The following is a 10,589-nucleotide window of genomic DNA, read 5'->3' on the forward strand; positions in this document are numbered from 1 at the left end:
GCATTTATTTCAGAGAAATTTAAGTGTGTGGTCATACAGAAACCCAGACACAAATATGCATAGCACATTTTATTCCTCAGAGCCAAAGCTAGGTGTCCTTCACTGGGCAGACTGGTTAGGCAAAGTGGGGTAACCGTGCAGTGCTACTTCCCACTCTAAAGGAAGGGACTCTGGATACAACAGCCTGGATGAATCTCTAAGTAAGCAGGCTGAGAAGAAAAAGTAAATTCTCAAAGAGTGCATTACTATCTTACTCCAGTTAGAGAGCATTTTGAAATGACAAAATGATAGCCCTGGAGTACAGAGCAGCAGTGTCCAGGGGTTGGGGAGGGAGTGGATCAAGAGGGATGATGGGGGAAGGGAGATGGTGAGATTCTAAAAGGTCCAGCAGAGACAGATCCTCGTGGTGATGCTACCGCTCTTCTCTTGCTTCTCTCAATGTCGAAAGATAGTTTTCCAAATTAGGGAGAAGGGGGTAAAAGTCCTCGAGAAGTCTCTGAACTATTTCTTAGAGATGAACATGAATTTACAATTATCTTCAAATAAAAGTTTCATTAAAGGACCCAATGGAAAAGTTAAACAAAGAGTTCTAGATCTGAGGTCTTGATCTTCAATGCTTATAACAGATAATTATATAAGTATGTAATCAGAAAATTATAACAGATACTTATATAATTACCTAATTATCTCATTTTAATTAGATTTAAGTGTAACAAAATACTTAAACTTAAGCCATGTATTCAAATGACATAAACATACATATTATTAGACTATATGGCTTAGTTTTACTTGATGCTTTGTGAACCACTGGTTATAAAACCGATTTTCTTAATGATGTCCTAGGAATACCTGGTCACAGGTGTACTTATTTCATCTTCCTCATTCTGTACCAGGACCTTGAAGAGCTGATTCAAGATGATAGGCAGAAAACTCATGATTGCATGAATCTTTTCCACATTCAATAAATTCTATGTAAGTGAGAAATGAAAACAAACAATACAAATGGTGATTAAATCGAAAACCTGATTTTCTTCCGTTTTTCAGAACTCAAATACACATACAAACATAAAGAAGATGCGATCAAGTTAATTCCAACTCAAGGCAGCCCATATGGATCAGTGTTGAATTGAGCTCCATGGGGTTTTCAAGGGTGTATTTTTTCAGTAATAAACTGCTAGGTGTTTCTCCAGAGGCACGTCTTTGTGGACTTAGAAATTGAGTGTTTTAACAGTTTGCGCCACCCAGGCATTCCCCGGGTCCTGTAATCACTGCCATAGAGTCAGTTCTGACCCATAGCAACCCTGTCTGGCAGAAGCGTAACTGCCCTTCTGGGTTTCTGAGGCCGTAATCTGTACTGGAGCTCAAAGATTTATTTTAATCCTGAGGAGCAGCTGGTGGATTTGAACCACCAACCTGTGGTAGGAATCCAACACATAGCCCAATACACCACCAGGGATCCGTTGGGTACTGTCAAAACAGAAAACCAAACTCACGGCCATCGGGCTGATTCCAACTCATAACGACCCTACCGCACAGGGTAGAACTGCCCCTGCGGGTTTCCGAGACTGCGATTCTATGGGAAGAGAAAGCCTCATCTTTCTCCCATGGGGGAGTTGGCGGTTTGGAACTGCTGACCTTGCAGCCCAATGTGTAACCACTACCAGTGCTCCTGCTGGGTACTGTATCTGGCCTTTATTTATCTCCTTAGCATTTAGCCTGGCAGAGAGGTATGGCAGCAATAAAGCAAAGACTCTTCTTTTGACTAATTTCAAACCCCCGGATTTAATTTTATTTTGGTTAATAAAATTACCAAACAAATGGATCTTTGTTCATTTTTGCCACTGACAGAAACTATTTCTGGAATTGTGAAATAAAACCATTTTCTTTCTAAATCAATACGGGAGCTGGAAATCTTCAGTAATTTTAACATTTGCTTTGCCCCTCATTTCTATCTGGGAAACCACAGAAACAACTTCTCGGATTACCTTACAAGAGCGGACGAAATTCGAGGAAGGGGACCGAGACATATCTTTCTCTCTTTTTTGGCACTGTTTAAAAAATGTGTTCACGTGTGGATCCTAAAACGAGAAAAAGAAAAAACAAGAAGGAAAGTATATCTGGTGATACATGAACTTTGTTACAATTGCCAAGATGGGCTGGACGCAAGCAGCTCTTAAACAGAGATGCCTCCTATTCCATGAGCAAGAGTGTCCACCTTCTTCTCACCAGATGTTGTGGCTTTCTGAAGTTTCAACCCGAACTACCAAGCTCATTTCCCTCCTCTGTCATTCCCACGGGCTTTATTTTCCTTCTCAACCACATGACAGTGACTTTCATCGCCAGCTTTGCTGATACCCCAGTTAACTGGTGAGGTTCACCACACAGAGGAAGCTTACCAGTCTGTGTGCTAGACCGGATGCTGATAGACCCTGAATTTATCGGGTAGGAGAGGATAGGATGCACCCACCTGAGTATTCACTGTTGATACAACAAATGTTGATACTTTGAAAAGTGGTTTGCCACCATCAACCCATTTAATGTCACTTGTACTCTGCTGCTGCTGCTGCTGCTGCTGCTGCAAAAAAGAGTTACTGTCACTATAGCAATTGGAAGGAAAGAAACTTAGCAGGTTACCTAGTCTGATGTTAATTTTCTGTTCCGACCCCTCAATTTTATGTTTCCAGGGAAGTGAAAACTCTGACGGAACTTGAAAAGGCTCGTGGGGGGAAAAAAGCCCATGGTCTTTCATTTCCATTTTCCACAAACTTTTGGAAACCCCCTCATAAAAGGTGCCGATGCATGTGATTGCATGGGGCAACAAGACCAACTGTTGCTAGCAGAGAGCCGTTTTTGAACAGGTCATGTCCAATAGCCATACGGTCAAGAAAAGCTTGGGAAGAGTATAGGCACCCTGGAGTTATCACTACACTGGACACCCAGCCTTGGACCAGAGTGTTCATCCAAATGGCAGAAAGAAAGCACTTCGTGTCAGGTGCTGCTGCGTCAGTGGGTGCTTAGGAGGCATTTTTGACTAATGGTGACCCCGTGTGATGAGGAGAACTACCCCACTGGGTTTCTCAAGCTGTCATCTCCAGGGGAGCAGATCACTCTGTCTCTTCCCTAGTTCCCACAGAGGCACTGGGTGGGTTTGAACCTCCGGACATTTTCTCATCACTTACACCTTTACCCATTGCCACCCTAGGGCTCCTTTTCCTGTCATTTGGCGGATGCATTTCTTTCCCTTGACTTATACATGACTGCATACCTTTGCACTTGCAGAATCTTGAAAGCTTAAATAATTAGGAGGCAGGCTTGTTGCTACTGGGATATTATACTCCTGGGAAGTTATCTGATCATGCCTCTTCAGAGGAAGCCAAGCATATCCGACTACAAAGGAACACGCAAGAGAAAGCTTCTGATTACCGGCCTGCATGCTAAGCAGCAAAAATACAGTTGGCTGTCATTGATGTATATAGTACACTTCACCCTTCCCCGACCCACCGCCACGCACAATCTATTTCATAAGCCAGAGTGCTTCAAAACGCTCTCCCATGCAATCCAAACAATGACAGGGACAGGTACTTCAGATGCTGCCCCCCAATACCTGATGTTTCCAGAGCTCCCTTCTTTTTGGCATTAGCTTTGGCATTGATGTCGCAGGTGACATGATAGAAAGAAAACAAAATATGGTGTTTCTCATGTAGCTGTGTTGGTAGCTCAATTTTCACCTGCAAGGAAAGACAGGTTCACAGCTCAGACGAAAACCATTTGCCCAGGGTCAGGGCATAGAATCTTAATGGAAACCCAGCCACCGGTGATTTCTGATAACATCTCCAGAGGAAGTGAATTCACATCTTGTTGTTCTCACACCTCAGGAATATTCAAGTCGTCTGCAATGTTGTTCCCTTAGTATGCCGACCTTTAATTCGATTTAAAGTGATTTAGGTGTAGAAAGGTGTGATGGACAGGCTAACGCTCCTTCCAGCCTCCATCTGCTTCCCTGTCTCTGACAAAACAATAGATGCCCACATCCCGTTCCTCAGACCTGTGACTTTGTTATGTTCCACAGTAAAATGGACTTTGCTGGTGTGAAGAAGTGAAGGGTCTTGAGATGGGGAGGTCATCCTGGACTATCTGGGTGGGCAAAACGTAATCACAGAACCCTTCCGAAAGAGAAGCAAACATGTCAGAGAAGAGATGTAAGGAAGACAGAAGCTAAACTTTGAAAGGCACAATTCCTGGGAGGGGGCCACGAGCCAAGGAATGCAGGCAAACGCTAGAAGCTGGTCGTGGCCAGCAAACGGAGCCTCCCCTAGAGTCTCCAGGAACCAGCCAACCTAGGACCCCTTGATGTTAGCCCACTGAGATTCATTTCGTATTTCTGATCTCCAGAACTGTACAGAAGTAAATGTGTGTTGTTTCACATCACTATGTTGTGGTTATTTATTCCTGGATCAACAGGGAACAAAGACAAAGAAGTGTGACCTCCTAACTCTCACTATCATGTCAGCAAAGCTCATGTTGTCTTATTTAGGTGGCCAACGCCTTTCAATGTGGCTCTTCCTTGGGCTGCGTTAGCTCAGACTTTGTTTTATTTAAAAAAAAATTTTTTTTACTTTGTTTTAAATGTAAGCATGAAATGTAATCACTGTAGCTTGCTGGTCTAAAGCTGTTGGTAACAGCTAATTTGGATGCAGCAAATATCACTGACCCACTGATTTTTTCAATATAGTTATAGAATAATGGTGGAACTTCAGGCATCACATGGACTGAGTTTAAATCCTCACAGCCCTGGCATGCGTCCTTGGCAGAGCCTATTGTTTGTCCTCTCTGAGCCTCAGTCCCTCATCCTTAACAGGAAGATCATAATGGTCACTAACATAGAGAAGTGCTGTGGAGATCATGCCTGTATGCAATGTAGCGTGGTGCACAGTGCAATACCAATAAGAGAATACTGAGAATTAGCCAAGGCAGGTCTGGCCCCATGCCCACTTAGATACGGTGGCCCAGGAACACTCAAGCTCATGAAGTGTTACTTACTGGAGATGGCACATACTTTGTTATTACCATTACAACATAAAATGAGGCCATAGATTGGTTAAAGCTGAGTAACATATTCTTGATTGCACTGACTAGTGAAATAGAAGGAACAAGTAGTCTCACCTGAAGAGAAGGGTATATGAGAACCCCTACTGGAACCCTGGTGGGTATAATGGATTACAAGTTGGTTTGCTAACCACAAGGTTAGTAGTTCAAAAACACTAGCTACTGTCTCCTCCAGGAAAGAGTTCCGGCCACTGAAACCCACAGGGCCAGTTCTACTCTGTCTTAAAGGGTCGCTATGAGTCAGAATCAACATCATGACAATGACTTTTAGGTTTAAAAATTTTAAAAATAAATAGAATCCATTTCCATTGAGCCAATTCTAACTGATAGCAAACCGGAGAGGACGCAATAGGGCTCTCCTTATGGGTTGCAAGGCTGAATGTATCTGTGAGCAGACAGACTGGGCTTTCTCCCATGGATATAAAGGAAACATTTACATCTTCAAAGCTCAATCCTGTGCTGAAGGACACAAAGTAGCACCCTACTTTTGAAGTATATCCAGTAATATAGTTCCTAAATCTCAGTTCAATAAACACAAGTCAAAGCATGTCTTCAACCTGAGATGTGGTCATTGCGCATAACCTAACCCATTCACAGACCTGCTTTTTTTTTTTTTAAAAAATCATTTTATTGGGGGCTCGTATAACTCTTATCACCATCCATCCATCCATCCATCCATCCATCCATCCATCCATCCATCCATCCATCCATCCATTGTGTATCAAGCACATGTGTTGCCCTTATCATTCTCAAAACATATGCTTTCTACTTGAGCCCTTTTTAAGAGCTGCTGCTGGCAGAGGGGGCCTGCCCTTCCTTACCTCATCCAAGAAGTCTGGGTTCTGTGAATGATGCAGCACTGCTGTGTAGGCTGCCGAAGTGAAGAGGGGCCCTCCGGGTTTTCCATAAATGCACTATTTTAAAAAGTGACGAGGTGAACCATTAGGAGCAATTTTTAACTAAACACACACACATAACCCCTCCTCTCCCCCAAACTCACCAACCCTCAGTTCTCACCACAGAGCAAAGGAGCATTGCGTGATAATTTGCCAGATTCCCCTTGAGCTTCTATCCCCTTGGCCTACTACCCCATATTTGTGGGAACCCTAGGAGCACACTGGTTAAGCGCTTGGCTGTTAACAGAAAAGTGGGCAGTGTGAACTCACCAGCCAAGAGACAGATGCGTCAGTCAGCTTCTGTAATGACAGACAGGCTTGGAAGGCCTGTGGGAGAGTTCTGTTCTCCCTGGAGGGTCACTGCGAGTCAAGCACGACTCAAAGGCAATGTCTTTAAAAAAACTTGTAGCTATTTTCATCCTCTATCTACTACACACGGATACTTGGCTGAAGACCATTTGAAAGAATTAATTCATCAGTTAGATGCTATATCAATACCTGAACCGACTCATTGTCGGGGTGTTCAGCGCTGTTGTGGTTGGTTGTTGGGGAGTCTGCCCCCATTTATGGTGCTGCCATGTGCAATGGAATGAAATGCTGCCCAATCTTGTGTCATCCACAGAGTGGATGATGGATCAAATGTTGCTGCCACTGTCTGGTTTGGGACCCTACACCAAGTCTGCCTTTTGGGGAAGGTCCCCTGCATCCTGTTCAGCAGCAGAAAACCCTCTGTCCCCCCACCCTCCAGCCTTCACCCACAGAGGTGGTAGAAGGCACATTGGCCAGGAATTGAACACAGGTCTTGTCCATGGGGAGGTTGCCGGCAGGCCAACTATTTGCCTCATAACCTTTCACTTCAGGTGAGGCAAACGCTGTTGCGGAAGGACCCCTGTGTGCTGTGCGGTGCTACTGACCCACCAGCAGCTGTGAGGGAGAGATGAGGAAGACTGCTCTCTTAAAGTCAATTTCAGAAACCCGTGTAACAGGGTCACTCTGTGTCTGAATCGGCTGAATGCCAGATGGTGTGGGTTTTAGTGTTTTGTAGAACTTGACACCCGTGGCTGTGCAAAGCAGCTCAAGGCCACTTAAAATAGCTCTCTGTCCTCTGCACGATATATGTGATAATTCTTAAATTGATTACCGTTCTACGGAGTAGTCCAACTAACATCTCGGGCATAAAATCAGAATAATTGGGACACAAGAGAGTGCTTTAAGAAATTAACTCAGAGACTGTTGGCAGCTAGTCAGAAATTGTTCTTGTGCTTTATTATCTAGTTCCTTGGCTTGATCCAAACTGAGAAGTGCACGCCAGTAGCCTAATAAAAATAATCTCTCCCTCCTGTGTTTTTTTAGTTACAATGTTGACGTCATTGTTGCTGCTCCGTGCCATGGAGTCAGCTGACCCAGCGACCCTCTGGAAACAGTCTTGTGCCATCCTCACAACTGTTCCTGTGCTCGCAGCCACTGGGCCAATCCGTCTCCCCAAGGGCCTTCCTGGTTGCCACTGTCCACGTCCGCATGACCAAGCATGAGGCTCTTCTCTGTCACTTGTCGGTCAGTCTGTCCTGCTGCGGTGGCTTGTGTGCTGCTGGGATGCCGGAGGCTAGGTCACTGGTATTTCAAATGCCAGCAGGGCCACCCAACGTGAACAGGTTGCAGCAGAGCTTCCACATGAGAACGGACTACAAAGAAACGGGCTCCCCACTGCAGAGGACGTGGTCCTGGGAAACCAGTGCATTTGGAGAAGAGGAAAGGCCAGGAGCCGATGGGAAAAGAAAGTGGCCTAAAACGAGACTGATACGCAAGTAAGTGCCAGAGTGTCACACAACTCACGACAAACGCTGGATTTCATCCCAGGAGAAAGTGGATGTCTTGAGAGTATATATGTAAAAAAAACATTTGATATTCTTCTTTGAGCTCTGGTGTTGGTGAAGAATACCAAAAGTACCATGGACTGCCAAGAGAACAAACAGATTTGTCCCGGCAGAAGTCCAGCCAAAGAAGTCCTTAAAGCCAAGGACGGCGAGACTCATCTTATGTACACTTTAGACGTGCTGTCGGGAGAGATGGCTCCTGAGAGAAGCACATCACGCTTGGTAAAGTAGTGGGGCCGCAGAACAGAGGAAGACCCTCAGGGGGATAGCACGGCACAGTGGCTGCAACAAAGGACTCACACAATGTCCAGGCTGGCCCAGGATGGGGAGGGGTCTTGTTCTGTTATGCCTGGGTGGCGGTTAATTGGAACTGACTCGATGGCTCGTCACACCAACTAATAAAACCAAACCCACTGCCATCAGATTGATGCTGAACCCTATAGCCCCTAGAGGACAGGGTTGAGGCCCTAGCGAGTGTCAGAGACTTGAGCTCTTCACAGGAGTAGGAAGCCCCTCTTTCTCCCTCGGGAGGGCTGGGCGTTTTGAGCTGCTGACCTGGCAGTGGTCGGTCCAGCGGGTGACCCCTACGTCACTAGGAAAAGGACATCCGGCTTGGAACAGCCGCAGGGCAATGCAAAGAGGAAGGCCCTTGATGGGAAAATTGACAGGGAGGCTGCAACAGTGGACTCCAACATGCGGGACACCGTGAGGCCGAGGAGGGAGCCGTTATGCTCTTTTGAACATAGGAGAGCTTTGGTCAACATTCACTTGAAGGCACCTACCAACAATAGCATCAGCTATGAACCCCACAACGCGGCATCCATTTGCAGTTTTATAGGTTACAGCCCCAGAGTGCAAACAAACCTCGGCGTTTTCCTGATCTTATGGAATCTTGTGGTCAACAGCACACTGGTTTTCCTGTGCCTCAAGCAGCAGGCACCAACACCTTCCATCAATGCCCTTGTCCTTCAAGTCCACTGCATTGCCCCGGGGTCAGGGCAGCCCTGGGCATGGCACACAGGAGAGCCAGCCAGGAAGGTGGCCTCTGACACGGAGATGTGCTAGTCTAGGACAAGGGCAAGGTCCTCCATGCTAGATCTGTTTATTCACTCCGGCGTTCCATTTTTCTACCCCATAATGAGATATGAAGCAGAACTGTGGGACGGGCATTTCTAATCAAGCTAGGTAAGGATGCCTATTAAATCAGGTATCCTCCGGAATATCTCAAACAAATGAATGCGATACCATGATACCATGTCAACCACAGTGACAGGAAATAAAAAGCTCCCCCCACCCCCCCATGGTGGGACTTCTTCCCACTCTCCTGCTGCGTCCCGAAGCTGACTTGGCTCACCTTCACTGGAGTGGCACCATCCTCATCGGAGTTTTTAAATTCAACGCACACTGTGATATTCCGTGCCTGCCATTGCAGTGGGGGAAATGGGAATTATAATTGTCAGTTAAGTGACAGTAGGCAAAACAAACCCCCCAACACCTTAGTGTCTAAAATAAGTAGTTAGTATCTCATTAAATCAGAAAGGGGGGGTGGGAAAGGAGAATATTCCCATTTCTCACAACATTATTTGTAGTGCTTTGAAGGAGCAGAAAGACACGAGATGAATACTTGTCTCAAAGGCAGAACAAGTGCATTTTGAGAGGGACAAGTCTGCTATTTGCAGACCCTATTCAGAAACTCCAGAAGAAAGGGTTGAAAACAAAAAGACTGGGGGCAGAATTGAGACAGAAATACCAAGAGGCTTCAGACCCGGGTGTCTTCTGACATGTCTACAGTGAAGCTCATCCAGCCCCTTGACAAGTGTTGTTTGTTCGTATTCCCCAAAGGTTTTCTGTTCTACAGCAGTGGCTATAGCTGTTTCCCTTTCCCCTCTTAAGAAGCCATCTCATGCGATTCAGTTGTGGCAAAGGGCGATGGGGATCCCGTACCTTGTTGAAGCATTTCTGGCTATCATACTTGAGGTGCCTGGGGTAAATGTAGATTTGGTTTTTGTAGACTCTATAAGGACGGCAGCACTTGGTTGTGTCGTAAACAAATTCTTCCACCTCCAGCGTGGGTTCAGGCTGAGCTGTCACATCGAAAGGCTTGACAGGGATAAAGGATGATGTCACACAGTCTTTAAAAAAAAAATCAGGAAATAAAAGTTTGTCATCCAAAAGTGTTCCATTTGTAACCACCAATGCTTAGCCTATTTAAAAATTAACCCAATCAAAATGAAATGATTCGATATCAACTCATGGGCTTAACCCAAAGTAAGCCCAAAGCTGGGCTTAACCCAAAGTAATCCCAGGAAACCTCAAAACTATGGTAGCATGCGCCATTCATAAGATTGTGGATCTGGAATGTATTGTATTGAAAATCAAAACTGATATCCCAAGAAAAGGATACATCTTGTAGATGATTTTAGAACTAGCTTGTCTCAACTTTCCAAGAAAATATAATTTTAGCTAATCATCCCCTGAACATACTAACCAGATACTATACAATGGGGATTAACCTACTGACACTTGCAGTATAATGCAGATATAAATATACAGTCAGACAAAACTTTATCTGTCATTGATAACTACAAAATGGCTTCATAGTAAGTTCCTAAGGAAATAATTTCACAGCATAAGATTGAAGTACACGTGTTATTGAACATAAAGTATTTTGCTTTTGTCTTTGGATTTTATAAACCGTTAAAATTTATCAATA

At 44.9% G+C, this 10,589-nt stretch overlaps 1 protein-coding gene across 1 annotated transcript in view; it reads right to left on the reverse strand.

Moving 5' to 3' along the window:
• DOCK10 (dedicator of cytokinesis 10) overlaps window positions 1–10,589 on the reverse strand; it is a 200,867-nt gene that overhangs the window by 57,942 nt on the left and 132,336 nt on the right. Inside the window, exons 17-24 of the mRNA XM_045294740.1 lie at window positions 9,821–10,008; window positions 9,231–9,296; window positions 5,928–6,020; window positions 3,605–3,728; window positions 3,266–3,387; window positions 2,468–2,566; window positions 1,986–2,078; window positions 850–968 (exon numbers count right to left, since the gene is read on the reverse strand). Of these exons, the coding sequence (XP_045150675.1) occupies window positions 850–968; window positions 1,986–2,078; window positions 2,468–2,566; window positions 3,266–3,387; window positions 3,605–3,728; window positions 5,928–6,020; window positions 9,231–9,296; window positions 9,821–10,008 (904 nt within the window). The remainder of the gene's footprint in view (window positions 1–849; window positions 969–1,985; window positions 2,079–2,467; window positions 2,567–3,265; window positions 3,388–3,604; window positions 3,729–5,927; window positions 6,021–9,230; window positions 9,297–9,820; window positions 10,009–10,589) is intronic.

The sequence above is a fragment of the Echinops telfairi genome, unplaced genomic scaffold (genome assembly GCF_000313985.2).
Source record: "Echinops telfairi isolate 266 unplaced genomic scaffold, ASM31398v2 ScPeMD7_3;HRSCAF=10, whole genome shotgun sequence".
Classification (NCBI taxonomy): domain Eukaryota; kingdom Metazoa; phylum Chordata; class Mammalia; order Afrosoricida; family Tenrecidae; genus Echinops; species Echinops telfairi.